General features: G+C 33.4%; 1 protein-coding gene across 2 annotated transcripts in view; it reads right to left on the reverse strand.

The window, feature by feature from the left end:
• Positions 1-189: 189 nt before the first annotated feature.
• Positions 190-16,419, reverse strand: part of LOC102807027 (synaptic vesicle 2-related protein-like) — a 35,392-nt gene continuing 19,162 nt past the window's right edge. For both annotated transcript variants that reach the window (XM_006817860.3, XM_085491140.1), the window contains 9 exons: positions 15,747-15,871; positions 14,153-14,216; positions 11,327-11,452; positions 10,975-11,103; positions 10,312-10,573; positions 7,942-8,053; positions 5,063-5,234; positions 4,023-4,136; positions 190-3,231 (listed from right to left, as the gene is read on the reverse strand). In XM_006817860.3, coding sequence (XP_006817923.1) covers positions 3,223-3,231; positions 4,023-4,136; positions 5,063-5,234; positions 7,942-8,053; positions 10,312-10,573; positions 10,975-11,103; positions 11,327-11,452; positions 14,153-14,216; positions 15,747-15,871 — 1,113 coding nt within the window. In that variant the 3' untranslated portion in view covers positions 190-3,222. The remainder of the gene's footprint in view (positions 3,232-4,022; positions 4,137-5,062; positions 5,235-7,941; positions 8,054-10,311; positions 10,574-10,974; positions 11,104-11,326; positions 11,453-14,152; positions 14,217-15,746; positions 15,872-16,419) is intronic.

The following is a 16,419-nucleotide window of genomic DNA, read 5'->3' on the forward strand; positions in this document are numbered from 1 at the left end:
CCTAATAGATGTAATTACAATTTTACCACGATGTGACCTCAAACATCATTGTTTTGACTAACGAAAACAGAGTGTGCTGGGCTGGTTAGATACAGGAAATTATTGCCCTGATGTGAGGGCGCACTTCCCGTAGCGTTACAAGGCCGGGCAATACGAGGTGTATGATAATTAAGAATAACATCAGATCAATTTTATTTCGTTTATTTTTTAATTGTCATATGTCAATAATTACAGTAAACTTTATACATTGATACAATGCCTCAATGGACATGCAGTGGTCATCACACTATGTTGTGTTTAATATGAGTCCCACAACGACGTATATGCGCATGTGAAATACATTGTTTACACAAAATCAAAACTCACTGCATGATGACCACCGCCATTTAATATTATTATAATTAACTGCTACAGTGTAACAAAGTTTGCTCAACACACAATTCCTCTAAGCTTTGAAAGATTTATCTGAAAGATTTACTCTATCCTAAATGATGAATGCTACACAACCCAAAACTCGCTGTCAAAACAACAATGTTTCCAACAATGAATTTTGTGTTGCAGAAGTGCTTCATCTCCTGCGGGCCAAACTGACAGGAAAGGTGTATTGTAACTTACATTTGATTCAGTCTCACTTTTTTTTCAAATCGAACTAATTAAGTAAAGTAAAATTATATTTGAATTTGTCACAAATTAATATTGAAAATGTGAAAAATAGACATTTTATGAGGCATTTTATAAATATTGCACCATTTACTGTACTGAGCCCTAATTTTGGGCAGTATGCCCTTTAAGGTTGATAATACAGTTTCATGAACAAGGGTAAGGGTGGGTTTGAAATGGACACAGGGAGTTTTCATTCTGTCCCTATGTATTAGAATAGAACAAATTACTGAAACAGATGTATCTTTTGTTACAAATATTTTTTTCTAAAAAAAAAAAAGTAGGAAGAATTTTCTTATTGAAAGTATCAGGTTTTACTTCACCCCCCCCCCAATATAGTCTCATGTTTTAACTCCATAATCCACTCAAAGTAATGTTACTTTTATTCAAAAAGTTTGATCAGGGACCCCAATTTTTGTTTTTAACACATGACCCTGCAAAGCAACGAGCAATCTATTCACAAAATATCTGCATTTTCAAAAGACTTCCATGAAACTGTATTGTCAACCTTGAACACTTATAACAAATGACACTACCCTAACTTGTCCCATCAATGTCTAGTCTGACTCAAAAAAAAAATGTTAATGTAAATTCCTATTTCATATAATCAACTTTACTGTGCGTAAGACAAGAAAATGTGTCTATTCATGATTCTAACATCAAAATGGCTGATTGGCAGCCATCTTGTTTTTTGAAAGTGTATTATTTTTGTATTATTTAGCATATTTTTGTCACCTACATCATAATAAACACCTATGTATATCTGTAGGAATATCTTCCAAAGCTTGTATTAAATGTTCCTAGTCAAAAAATCAAAATAATAAAAAAATGTATTGAGAAAAATATGATAGTTATGTAATACAATTTAAAAAAACAAGATGGCTGCCACTTAGCCATTTTGGTCCAATTGCAAAATCAATCAAAAACATGTCCAGTAGAAACAGCCCATATATAAGATTTGGCATGTTTTGAATAATTTCAATTTAGAGAATATTTCATATATGGAAATTCTAAAGTGAAATAGAGTCAATATGTTGAAATTCTAAAGTAAAATACAGTCAATTTGTGGAAATTCTAAAACGAATTACAGACAATGTGTGGAAATTCTAAAATGAAATACAGTCAGTGTGTGGAAATTCTAAAATGAAATACAGTCAATGTGTGAAAATTCTAAAATGAAATACAGTCAATGTGTGAAAAGTCTAAAATGAAATACAGTCAATGTGTAGAAATTCTAAAATGAAATACAGTCAATGTGTGTAAATTCTGAAATGAAATACAGTCAATGTGTGAAAAGTCTAAAATGAAATACAGTCAATGTGTGAAAAGTCTAAAATGAAATACAGTCAATGTGTGGAAAGTCTAAAATGAAATACAGTCAATGTGTGGAAATTCTAAAATGAAATACAGTCAATGTGTGAAAATTCTAAAATGAAATACAGTCAATGTGTGAAAATTCTAAAATGAAATACAGTCAATGTGTGGAAATTCTAAAATGAAATACAGTCAATGTGTGGAAATTCTAAAATGAAATACAGTCAATGAGTGGAAATTCTAAAGTAAAATGCAGTCAATGTGAGGAAATTCTAAAATTAAATACAGTCAATGTGTGGAAATTCTAAAATGAAATACAGTCAATGTGTGGAAATTCTAAATTGAAATACAGTCAATGTGTGAAAATTCTAAAATGAAATACAGTCAATGTGTGGAAATTCTAAAATGAAATACAGTCAATGTGTGGAAATTCTAAAATGAAATACAGTCAATGAGTGGAAATTCTAAAGTAAAATGCAGTCAATGTGAGGAAATTCTAAAATGAAATACAGTCAATGTGTGAAAATTCTAAAATGAAATACAGTCAATGTGTGAAAATTCTAAAATGAAATACAGTCAATGTGTGAAAATTCTAAAATGAAATACAGTCAATGTGTGGAAATTCTAAAATAAAATACAGTCAATGTGTGGAAATTCTAAAACTGGAAGATAAAAAATCCATATAAGGATCAATTTATGAAATTCAAAACTAGATGAATAACCATATAAAGCAAATTTTATTTAAATACGGACGACAGTCCATATATAGAGATTAAAAGTGAAGAAAAATAACCAAATATGGCATATTTTATTTAAATATGGTAGACAGTCCATATATATATATAGAGATTCTAAAATGGAAGATGAACAACCATACCGGTATATGGCATATTTGATCTAAATATGGAAGACAGTCCATATATAGAGATTCTAAAATGGAAGATGAACAACCATATATGGCATATTTGATCTAAATATGGAAGACAGTCCATATATAGAGATTCTAAAATGGAAGATGAACAACCATATATGGCATATTTAATCTAAATATGGAAAATAGTTCGTATATAGAGATTCTAAAATGGAAGATGAATAAAAATACATGACAATAAAAGGCACCTTCAATGTATATATGGAAAAGTGTAATCTAAATATGGAAGACATTCCCAAAGTTGGATGGAAAATAAAACATTCTGCAAGACGTCTTTGAAAACATCAATATGAAAGACCAATCAGTGATGTGAGAATTTAATGTTCCTGAAAAAAAAAAAAAAAAAAATGCATATATTATTAGGTAATCACTTGAAGTTTGGAGCCGTGAACAGCCACTGGTGGGGCTGTATACAATCAAAACCTATTTAAGCTTGCCTACGCTCATGCAGACTTACAGTGTAAAGAATTTGGTGACCAGTTAAGTATGATAGAAAGCGTGTAGTCTTCAAATTACCACAATAGACAGAGTATACATGATTCCCGGCGTTTCATAATAAATGCTTTCTATTAATAATTGCACTTTCAAATAATATCCATGAGATATGTCATAACCTCGTTAAAGGTTATTTGCATAATGTGTATGCAGTGCGCATGCTTTACTCCCTTTTCCGTATTCCACAACGCATGCGTCATCACAGTGAGGTCAATTGCAATTTGCGTTTTATGTAAGTGACGTTCACACCGTCGCTGAGGTTTGTCAATCAAACCTCATTGAGAGTGCTGAACGTTGTGTTCATATTTGAAGCCCACGCATAATCGACGATACCAGATATATACACAAGCTAACAAGCCACACCAAAACAGCGACTGCTCAGATTGCATTTAGGATTTGTACACACTCCCACTATGTCTTACTCTGTCATATGCAATCACAATACTGGTTTCCTAATAACTCTGGATACATGGAGCTGGTTGATACAAGTTACGTCACGGCCAGTATTATCAAGCTGAGTAGAAGCACATCCACAAGGCAGAATTTAGAGAGAAAAAATGCCGACGATAACACTTTAATAAGCCTGTAAGTATTATCGAAGAGTGCTATTGTAAATACCTACCTTGATGGGTCTACCTCTGGTTTCAATAGGAAGGGTAGCAGCTAACAGCAAACCAATCACACTTACGCCGGCATATACAAAAACTGCGTAATTCACCGAGTACACCAGTAACACCTGGCAATCAATCACAATATAAGGGAAATTAATTAGGCTGAAAATGAAATTGCAACGAATGTTTTGGCAAAGTCTTCTAAGCACGTGATCTAGATATACTTTAGAATACTAGTAAAACAATAAGTGTATTTTCAGATGCACACAATTATTGGAAACCAATTTTCCACTACCATGTGATAACAAACCTAAATATTAATAGTTAATAAAAGTTAATATTAAAATATATACTTCCAATATCTCAAACAGTTTTCAGTCAATATTATTTCAATATGTTACTTCCAATCTTCATGACTTCATAACTACCCGTACCCAAACCCAACCACTCTAGCCATAGAACTACCCATACCCAAACCCACCCACTCTAGCCATAGAACTACCCGTAACCAAGCCCACCCACTCTAGCCATAGAACTACCCGTACCCAAACCCACCCACACTAGCCATAGAACTATCCGTACCCATACCAACCCACTCTAGCCATGGAACTACCCGTACCCAAACCCACCCACTCTAGCCATAGAACTACCCATACCCAAACCCATCCACTCTAGCCATAGAACTACATTATCATTACCTGTGCTACAAATGGTGTAATCATGGCACCCACTCTAGCCATAGAACTATCCGTACCCAAACCCACCCACACTAGCCATAGAACTATCCATACCCATACCAACCCACTCTAGCCATAGAACTACTCGTAACCAAACCCACCCACACTAGCCATAGAACTATCTGTACCCATACCAACCCACTCTAGCCATAGAACTACCCATACCCAAACCCACCCACTCTAGCCATAGAACTACATTATCATTACCTGTGCTACAAATGGTGTAATCATGGCACCCACTCTAGCCATAGAACTACCCGTACCCAAACCCACAGCTCTCACTGTAGTAGGGTAGACTTCTACTGTATCATTACCTGTGCTACAAATGGTGTAATCATGGCACCCACTCTAGCCATAGAACTACCCGTACCCAAACCCACAGCTCTCACTGTAGTAGGGTAGACTTCTACTGTGTAAATATAGACTATGTTGAATATTCCACTTGAAAACGCCCTGATACCAAAGACGGTGAATGTCAGAAAGATTCTGTTGATGGTAAAAACAAGTGATTAATACCATGCAGCTTTGACAATAGAATTTTCACAGGTGATATTTCATCAGAGTATATGATACTTCTTCAAAATCTATCATTTTGCTCATCATGATGTATGGTACTTGATACATGATGTATGATGCATAATGTGAGATGCATAATATATGGTGCTTGATACATGACGTATGATGCATAATGTGAGATGCTAGATGCATAATATATGGTGCATGATGTATGATGCATGTTGTGAGATGCTAGATGCATAATATATGGTGCTTGATACATGACGTATGATGCATAATGTGTGATGCTAGATGCATAATGTATGATGCATAATGTGTGATGCTAGATGCATAATGTATGGTACTTGATACATGATGTATGATGCATAATGTGAGATGCTAGATGCATAATATATGGTGCATGATGTATGATGCATGTTGTGAGATGCTAGATGCATAATATATGGTGCTTGATACATGATGTATGATGCATGTTGTGAGATGCTAGATGCATAATATATGGTGCTTGATACATGACGTATGATGCATAATGTGAGATGCTAGATGTATAATATATGGTGCTTGATACATGATGTATGATGCATAATATATAGTGCTTGATACATGATGTATGATGCATGTGTGCTGTTAGATGTATAATATATGGTGCTTGATACATGATGTATGATGCATGTGAGATGCTAGATGCATAATATATGGTGCATGATGTATGATGCATGTTGTGAGATGCTAGATGTATAATATATGGTGCTTGATACATGATGTATGATGCATAATATATAGTACTTGATACATGATGTATGATGCATAATGTGAGATGCTAGATGCATAATATATGGTGCATGATGTAAGATGCATGTTGTGAGATGCTAGATGCATAATATATGGTGCATAATGTGTGATGCTAGATGCATAATGTATGGTACTTGATACATGATGTATGATGCATAATGTGAGATGCTAGATGCATAATATATGGTGCTTGATACATGATGTATGATGCATGTTGTGAGATGCTAGATGCATAATATATGGTGCTTGATACATGACGTATGATGCATAATGTGAGATGCTAGATGTATAATATATGGTGCTTGATACATGATGTATGATGCATAATATATAGTGCTTGATACATGATGTATGATGCATAATGTGTGCTGTTAGATGTATAATATATGGTGCTTGATACAAGATGTATGATGCATAATGTGAGATGCTAGATGCATAATATATGGTGCATGATGTATGATGCATGTTGTGAGATGCTAGATGCATAATATATGGTGCTTGATACATGATGTATGATGCATGTTGTGAGATGCTAGATGCATAATATATGGTGTTTGATACATGATGTATGATGCATAATGTGAGATGCTAGATGCATAATATATGGTGCATGATGTATGATGCATGTTGTGAGATGCTAGATGTATAATATATGGTGCTTGATACATGATGTATGATGCATAATATATAGTACTTGATACATGATGTATGATGCATAATGTGAGATGCTAGATGCATAATATATGGTGCTTGATACATGATGTATGATGCATAATGTGAGATGCTAGATGCATAATATATGGTGCTTGATACATGATGTATGATGCATAATGTATGGTGCTTGATACATGATGTATGATGCATAATGTGTGCTGCTAGACGTATAATATATGGTACTTGATACATGATCTATGATGCATAATGTGTGCTGCTAGATGCATAATATATATAGTGCTTGATACATGATGTATGATGCATAATGTGAGATGCTAGATGTATAATATATAGTGCTTGATACATGATGTATGATGCATAATGTGAGATGCTAGATGCATAATATATAGTGCTTGATACATGATGTATGATGCATAATGTGTGATGCTAGATGCATAATGTATGGTGCTTGATACATGATCTATGATGCATAATGTGAGATATGCTAGATGCATAATATATAGTGCTTGATACATGATGTATGATGCATAATGTGTGATGCTAGATGCATAATGTATGGTGCTTGATACATGATCTATGATGCATAATGTGAGATATGCTAGATGCATAATATATAGTGCTTGATACATGATGTATGATACATAATGTATGGTGCTTGATACATGATGTATGATACATAATGTACGGTGCTTGATACATGATGTATGATACATAATATATGGTGCTTGATACATGATGTATGATGCATAATGTGTGATGCTAGATGCATAATATATGGTGCATGATGTATGATGCATAATGTGAGATGCTAGATGCATAATATATAGTGCTTGATACATGATGTATGATACATAATGTATGGTGCTTGATACATGATGTATGATACATAATGTACGGTGCTTGATACACGATGTATGATACATAATATATAGTGCTTGATACACGATGTATGATACATAATATATAGTGCTTGATACATGATGTATGATACATAATGTATGCAGATGTACAATGTCTGCTGCTTAATGTAGCAAACTTTTCGGGGCCGTTCAAATATTTTGCTTTGTTCATTCGTTGAGTGTCATCTTTCCTCTGTAACACCAATATGAATGTCAAAATGTGGGTGTAACATTTTTCTTTTTAATTTATCCAGTGAAGGATCACAATGAAAACTTTGTCAGTCGACAAATAAAATAGATTTCACACATACCTGTTTGAACATATAAGAAGAAAACATATAAACATAGCAAACAGGAAAAAATATAAGACAAGTAATTTGATACGACCAATAGCGTCCACTAATAATACATTCATTGGTATTGCTGAAATAAAAAACAAATAAAATTACGTAAAAATAGTGAATTAAAGGCTTCAGTAAATTGAAGTTTAACCTTTTCACCATCAGTTCCCTCTTTTCATCACAAATTTACAAAATAATCTTGTTTATAGTCTGCACTTTCCTTTAGAAGATTGGGACAAAAAAAGCCAAATATTTTGAGTAAAAACTGAAAATTGACTCAAATTTTGTCTGTTGGCCCCAACATAAGGGTTCATTTTGAAGAAATATGGAAGAATATAAGAAAAAAGTGCAGAAAAATTTAGGCAGGAAAGTCTGATGGTGAAAAAGTTAAATGTTGTGTGACTCATACTTTTATTATTATGGGTTCATAAAAAAAGTATACCAAAAATGAAAAAGAAATTGGGCTCACCGAACAATTTTTCAAGATATATGAATCTAAAATGTTAAAAATTGTCATTGAGATATCAACTCAAAATTTTCGAATTTACACTGGTTTCTATGGGGATATCAACTCAACATTTTCATATTTACACTGGTTTCTATGGGGGAAATCAACTCAAAATTTTCGTAATTACACTGGTTTCTATGGAGAAATCAACTCAAAATTATCATTTTTACACTGGTTTCTATGGGGATATCTTCTCAAAATTTCATATTTACACTTGTTTATGGGAAAATCAACTCAACATTTTCATATTTACACTGGTTTCTATGGGGATATCAACTCAAAATGTTCATATTTACACTGGTTTCAATGGAGAAATCAACTCAACATTTTCATATTTACACTGGTTTCTATGGAGAAATCAACTCAACATTTTCATATTTACACTGGTTTCTATGGGGCAAATCAACTCAAAAAATTCATATTTACACTGGTTTCTATGGGGAAATCAACTCAAAATCTTAATATTTACTAACACTGGTTTCTATGGGGGAAATCAACTCAAAATTTTCATATTTACACTGGTTTCTATGGAGAAATCAACTCAAAATTTCCTGTGACATCAGATAACAAAAAAATCACGTATTGATAAGAATCCTAATATTGTTGAAACATTCCAAATCAAAGAAAGCTTAGAAATAATTTCTGCATGCTGAGAATAGGAGGCATATGGTTATAGCTAGATAGGTTATATTTAAAATTAATTAAAAATTTAAGAAGCCTAGGGAGACTAATACAAGTCTGATATTTGAGAAGCCTAGGGAGACTAATACAAGTCTGATATTTGAGAAGCCTAGGGAGACTAATACAAGTCTGATATTTGAGAAGCACAGTGTGAACAAGAGGAATACATTTGCTTGTACATCTCTGGTTTGCAATCAGGTTTTCCCAAAGCACCTGAGTAACAAGTTTAATTTAAATCTGACTTTTCAAGATATCAGAAACTTAATTAAATTAATGGTGGGGAATCAATATGGGTTGTTTGCAACTCTAAACTAATCACTTTCAAAGAAAGCCCAAGGGCATCTGTGTAAAAATTTTCACTGAAAAATTGGCTCATTATTTAAATTTGATAATTAATATGTACGGTTTCAGCCCTAAACTAACCACTTTTATACCCCTAGAGCACCTACATGTATATATCAAGTTTCTTTTGAAATCGGATGAGTTGTTATTAAGATATCTATGGAAAAGCTAATAATAGGCTAATTTATGCAAACTAGTTACTTAATATATACAGATTTTTTTACTAAAAACTAAACAGGTTTGTGAAGTATCCCAGGGCACATATTAAATGCATTTGGTTAATTATTCAAATTACGTAATTAGTGAGCAAGAATTTCAATCCAACACGTTTTGTCCTCAGGCACCTGTGCTATTGAATTGCAATAACTGTTTTTTAAAATATCAATGAAAAGGTTGAGAAACTAATTATTATGCAAATTAGGTATTTAGTATGCAAGAATTTCAATCCAACACGTTTTGTCCTCAGGCACCTGTGCTATTGAATTGCAATAACTGTTTTTTAAGATATCGATGAAAAGGTTGAGAAACTAATTATTATGCAAATTAGGTATTTAGTATGCAAGGATTTCAATCCAACACATTTTGTCCTCAGGCACCTGTGCTATTGAATTGCAATAACTGGTTTTTAAGATATCGATGAAAAGATTGAGAAACTAATTATTATGCAAATTAGGTATTTAGTATGCAAGGATTTCAAACGCCAACTAATAAGGTCAAGTGCTAGGCTATGTTTTGAAATGTCAATGAAAAAATAAAGTTATTAAACCATGAAACAGCATTGCTAGGATGAACATGAATAGCCTTCTTACCAACAAGTTCTCCCAACGTTGTTAAAATTATTGTAACGTAATCACTCTTTGATAGGAGTTGGCAGAAACATATCCCGTCTTCTTTGGAATTTTTACTCCACTCCTCCATGGCACCACATACACTGTCAAATTCCAGCACTTCTGAACTCACTAATACAAGACCATAGTAACTAAACGCCGCAGCAAACCAGAGAAACCACAGGTGAAGGGTAGTCCGGGCATACTCTTTAGTAAAAAGATCTACGAATTTTCCCCTTGGCAACTGAAATGAACAAATTAATATTGAATACAGCAAAACTCTGGAAGCCCCAAAGGATGCCTCGCCTCATGGGAAAATCCGAAATCATAGTCTATTTATTTGAGTCAGACAGAGTACTGTAAAATACTTTATTTTCACTTGGAATTAATTTTTGCTATTTTCGCTGAAGGAATGATTCAGTGAAAATAAAATCCAGCGAATAAACCTTTTTTCCCATATTTAACATTCAACTCATCAAAAATCAGTGAAACAAAACCATACAAAACATTCCAAAAGTCTTTTCAGCGAAAAATTGATTTCAGCTAAAATAAAGTATTTTACAGTACTGGTAGCCACAAAGATTCAAAGTTAAAAGTACAGATCAGCTGAAACAAACAAATTTTTCCATGAACTAGAACGCTCACCTCAACTGATTTGACAAGTTCACCTGGAGGAAGTGTTGTGTTGTTCTCTTTAGCGATTCGCTTCAAAGTCTCCACCGCCACATCTTGCTGACCAGCAGCCATGCAATAGCGCACAGACTCGGGCAAATACTGTCGAGACAAAAGAAATACAAATCTTTCAAACTACCATTGAATGAAGCTTATTAATATTGTTCGACCCTGAAAGTGAATCTGAATTTGAAAGCAAGTCAGAATCAAGATGAAAGTTGTCCTTATTTGTGTTCTGACTATTGAAAATACTGATTTTTAACACTTTTAGTCACATGAATGATCAGTGAATGTGTAACTGTGTGATGATGATAAATACACTTACCCTAAATGCTAATAGAGATATTGTTAATGGAATGGCTGAGAAACCAACCAAGTATCTCCAGCCAATAGTTGGTATCACAAGAAATGCCATAAATACTTCAAAACAAGTTCCTAAAGCCCAGAAAACCTAGAGAGAAAAATGTACATGCAGAGTTAATTTGATACTATAGTAGTGTCCAGCAAGTTTAATAATCAAATCCACCATTTTGTTTATTGTAGTTTCAGTTATGTTATGGTGCTGTACCATTTAATGGTTTCAGTGTTATATCACATTGCTGTCCAAGTAAGTCATCAAATCCACCATTTTGTTTATTGTAGCTAAAGTTATGTTATGGTGCTGTACCATTTATTGGTTTCAGTTTTATATCACATTGCTGTCCAAGTAAGTCATCAAATCCACCATTTTGTTTATTGTAGCTAAAGTTATGTTATGGTACTGGTCCATTTATTGCTTTCAGTGTTATATGTCACATTGCTGTCCAAGTAAGTCATCAAATCCACCATTTTGTTTATTGTAGCTAAAGTTATGTTATGGTACTGGTCCATTTATTGGTTTCAGTGTTATGTCACATTGCAGTCCAAGTAAGTTATCAAATCCACCATTTTGTTTATTGTAGCTAAAGTTATGTTATGGTACTGGTCCATTTATTGGTTTCAGTGTTATGTCACATTGCAGTCCAAGTAAGTTATCAAATCCACCATTTTGTTTATTGTAGCTAGAGTTATGTTATTGTACTGGTCCATTTATTGGTTTCAGTGTTATGTCACATTGCTGTCCAAGTAAGTCATCAAATCCACCATTTTGTTTATTGTAGCTAAAGTTATGTTATGGTACTGGTCAATTTATTGGTTTCAGTGTTATGTTATATTGCTGTCCAAGTAAGTTATCAAATCCACCATTTTGTTTATTGTAGCTAAAGTTATGTTATGGTACTGGTCCATTTATTGGTTTCAGTGTTATGTCACATTGCAGTCCAAGTAAGTTATCAAATCCACCATTTTGTTTATTGTAGCTAGAGTTATGTTATGGTACTGGTCCATTTATTGGTTTCAGTGTTATGTCACATTGCTGTCCAAGTAAGTCATCAAATCCACCATTTTGTTTATTGTAGCTAAAGTTATGTTATGGTACTGGTCCATTTATTGGTTTCAGTGTTATGTCACATTGCAGTCCAAGTAAGTTATCAAATCCACCATTTTGTTTATTGTAGCTAGAGTTATGTTATGGTACTGGTCCATTTATTGGTTTCAGTGTTATGTTACATTGCTGTCCAAGTAAGTTATCAAATCCACCATTTTGTTTATTGTAGCTAAAGTTATGTTATGGTACTGGTCCATTTATTGGTTTCAGTGTTATGTCACATTGCTGTCCAAGTAAGTCATCAAATCCACCATTTTGTTTATTGTAGCTAAAGTTATGTTATGGTACTGGTCAATTTATTGGTTTCAGTGTTATGTCACATTGCAGTCCAAGTAAGTTATCAAATCCACCATTTTGTTTATTGTAGCTAAAGTTATGTTATGGTACTGGTCAATTTATTGGTTTCAGTGTTATGTTATATTGCTGTCCAAGTAAGTTATCAAATCCACCATTTTGTTTATTGTAGCTAAAGTTATGTTATGGTACTGGTCCATTTATTGGTTTCAGTGTTATGTCACATTGCAGTCCAAGTAAGTTATCAAATCCACCATTTTGTTTATTGTAGCTAGAGTTATGTTATGGTACTGGTCCATTTATTGGTTTCAGTGTTATGTCACATTGCTGTCCAAGTAAGTCATCAAATCCACCATTTTGTTTATTGTAGCTAAAGTTATGTTATGGTACTGGTCCATTTATTGGTTTCAGTGTTATGTCACATTGCAGTCCAAGTAAGTTATCAAATCCACCATTTTGTTTATTGTAGCTAGAGTTATGTTATGGTACTGGTCCATTTATTGGTTTCAGTGTTATGTTACATTGCTGTCCAAGTAAGTTATCAAATCCACCATTTTGTTTATTGTAGCTAAAGTTATGTTATGGTACTGGTCCATTTATTGGTTTCAGTGTTATGTCACATTGCAGTCCAAGTAAGTTATCAAATCCACCATTTTGTTTATTGTAGCTAGAGTTATGTTATGGTACTGGTCCATTTATTGGTTTCAGTGTTATGTCACATTGCTGTCCAAGTAAGTTATCAAATCCACCATTTTGTTTATTGTAGCTAAAGTTATGTTATGGTACTGGTCCATTTATTGCTTTCAGTGTTATATATCACATTGCTGTCCAAGTAAGTCATCAAATCCACCATTTTGTTTATTGTAGCTAAAGTTATGTTATGGTGCTGTACCATTTATTGGTTTCAGTGTTATATCACATTGCTGTCCAAGTAAGTTATCAAATCCACCATTTTGTTTATTGTAGCTAAAGTTATGTTATGGTACTGGACCATTTATTGGTTTCAGTGTTATGTCACATTGCAGTCCAAGTAAGATATCAAATCCACCGTTTTGTTTATTGTAGCTAAAGTTATGTTACGGTACTGGTTAATTTATTGGTTTCAGTGTTATGTCACATTGCTGTCCCAGTAAGTCATCAAATGCACCATTTTGTTTATTGTAGCTATATTTTTCTTATGGTCACTAAAATAGTCATCCAATTCATAATATATCACACCAAATATCACAATTTTTAGAGCTGCAGTGTGTGTTTGTGCCATGAAACAACTTTAAAGCCTACAATTTTGTGGCATAATCAGACAGACTGGAACCAGAAAGGTCTGTTCAAATCTGATGGAACTCCACACTGGAAATACTTGTATGTATTTGCTTGAACAGCACCCTCACTCACCTGAGTTGATCCTAGTAATTTGGCTCTCTGTTTTGAAGGCAAAAATTCTGACAGTGCTGTGAATCTGGAAATAGAATCAATAATTATTGATTCATTAAAATGTTTATGCCAGACTGGATATGTTATATATGTGCCAATGAACACTGCTCAAAAAAAACATGATGATTTCTTTGACAATTTCATTTCTAATATTGTTGTCGGTGAACATTGATTTTATAATTGTTAAAGAAATTAAGTTGTAAAAAAGAAAAAAGAAATGAAAAGTGTGCTTTTTTATGAAAATTTAATTATTTTTTTTTTTTTCATTCAAGATGATCAAACATCGAAAACAAATCTATATCAAACATGAGCATGCACCCATGACTAAAACTAATGGCTCCGTCTGGCCGCTCCAATGCACTAAATATCAGTTCAGTTTCAAGCTCAGGTAGCAGGGAATTGGGAGCTTATAACTGATCATGGGATTTGTGTGCTACCTACTACACTATTGGTCATCAAACAAAAACTTGAGATTGACCCAGTGTACATATTATGAGGTTATTACGAGGATACCTCAAAGTATGAACGAAGACAGTACAGCTGGAATATCGACCGACGCACAGAGGAGGTCGATGCAACAGCGTTCTGTCTGAGTGCATACTTTGAGGTATCCTCATAATAACCTTATATTATACATCTTTTCCTTCCAAGGATACATCATGGAAATGTCGAAATCCAAAATGTTTAGAACAGAATCAGCAAACTTCTTTGTATGGAGTCTGGTCAAACTCTGGTGGCAGCCATGTTTGTTTTTATTATTAGAGGATGCTTACGCGCGTAATCAATCCATATTTGGAATTCGCATTTCCTAATATGGTAGGATAAAAATGCCCATAAAACACTGCAAAATTACAGCACACTGTAACTTTAATAGCGTTACGATGGCAGATGTATAATAATATAATATATGAAAACATTACTGGATGTGCTAATCCTGTGCGCGAGGTAACGTACACTATTGGCTGCCTCGTACTAACGTATTGTCACTAACAGTTTTGATTAGAACTTGATTTGAACAAACTATGATCTTGTGACTGACAGCCATTTGGAAGACACATTTGTTTGAAACATGTCTTCTCATCAGATGAGAATTACATCAAACGTCTTTGTCAAACTAAGAAATTAACATCAAAATTGTATTCAACAAACAATAATGAATTTATTTGACAGAAAAATACATTCTGATAATCGAAACTTCCAATTTTGCGAAGCACTTAACCAGATGCATCACCATTGAAGTGATTTGCATAAAGAAATCTGGTTGCATAATTCATTTTATACCAAAAGCGGTTGTTTGAAGGACAATGGTCATTGCGCAGTGAGTGATAGAAGCCCCATTGAACAAACAATGTACTGTAAAATACTTTATTTTAGCTGGAATTAATTTTCGCTGAAAGGACTCTTTTGGTGTTTCATATAGAATTATTTTTCACTGATTTTTGACGAGTTGAAATATGGGGAAAAAAGTATATTCGCTGGATTTTATTTTCACCGAATCATTCCTTCAGGATGTGGTGCAATGACCATCGGTCTTTCATTATAAACTTATTCTTACCCTTGTGGTGCTCCTCCTATCCCGAAGCCAACAAGAAAACGAAGCAGTATTAACCAATAGTAGTTAGGACTGAAAGCTGTCAAGTAACCATAGTAACTTATCCAAACGGCAACAAGGAATAGAATCTGTTATTCAAAAAACAAATAATAATTTAGCATTCTAAAATAATGAGTTGTTATTAGAAGGACAATTGTCCTACTGGAGGTGTGATAAAGTCTCATTTTTTGGGGAAAGTTTTATTTAGAAGCAGCTATGTTTTGTTTTTCTGTTTTGAAATTATTGAGGTAAATATTAAATTAACCTTACAATAAATATATATTCCACAAATGAAGCAGTTACATTGACAAAGTTCAGGGAAAATATTACCAGTATATAAGTATGGTTTAATTTCATGAGATGCTGGTTCAAGTATAATAGCCATATGGTCAGTATTTTGTAAATGACATGAAACTGGACAAATTGTCTTCATCATTTTTAAAATACTAATTGTTTCTTTACAATTTTTTAATGTCACTAGGAGGTCACAACCTTTTTCTGCCAACTGTGCACCATCATACAAAATTTACAAATGCCAGAAAAAAATGACATAGTAATTGCTTGAAATTTGGCAAACCAAAGTTCATCAAAATAAAAAAAAAAACGTGACACTAAAACAAACACAGACAACAAAAGA

This window comes from Saccoglossus kowalevskii, chromosome 16, assembly GCF_978046115.1.
Source record: "Saccoglossus kowalevskii chromosome 16, keSacKowa6.1, whole genome shotgun sequence".
Taxonomy (NCBI): Eukaryota; Metazoa; Hemichordata; class Enteropneusta; family Harrimaniidae; genus Saccoglossus; species Saccoglossus kowalevskii.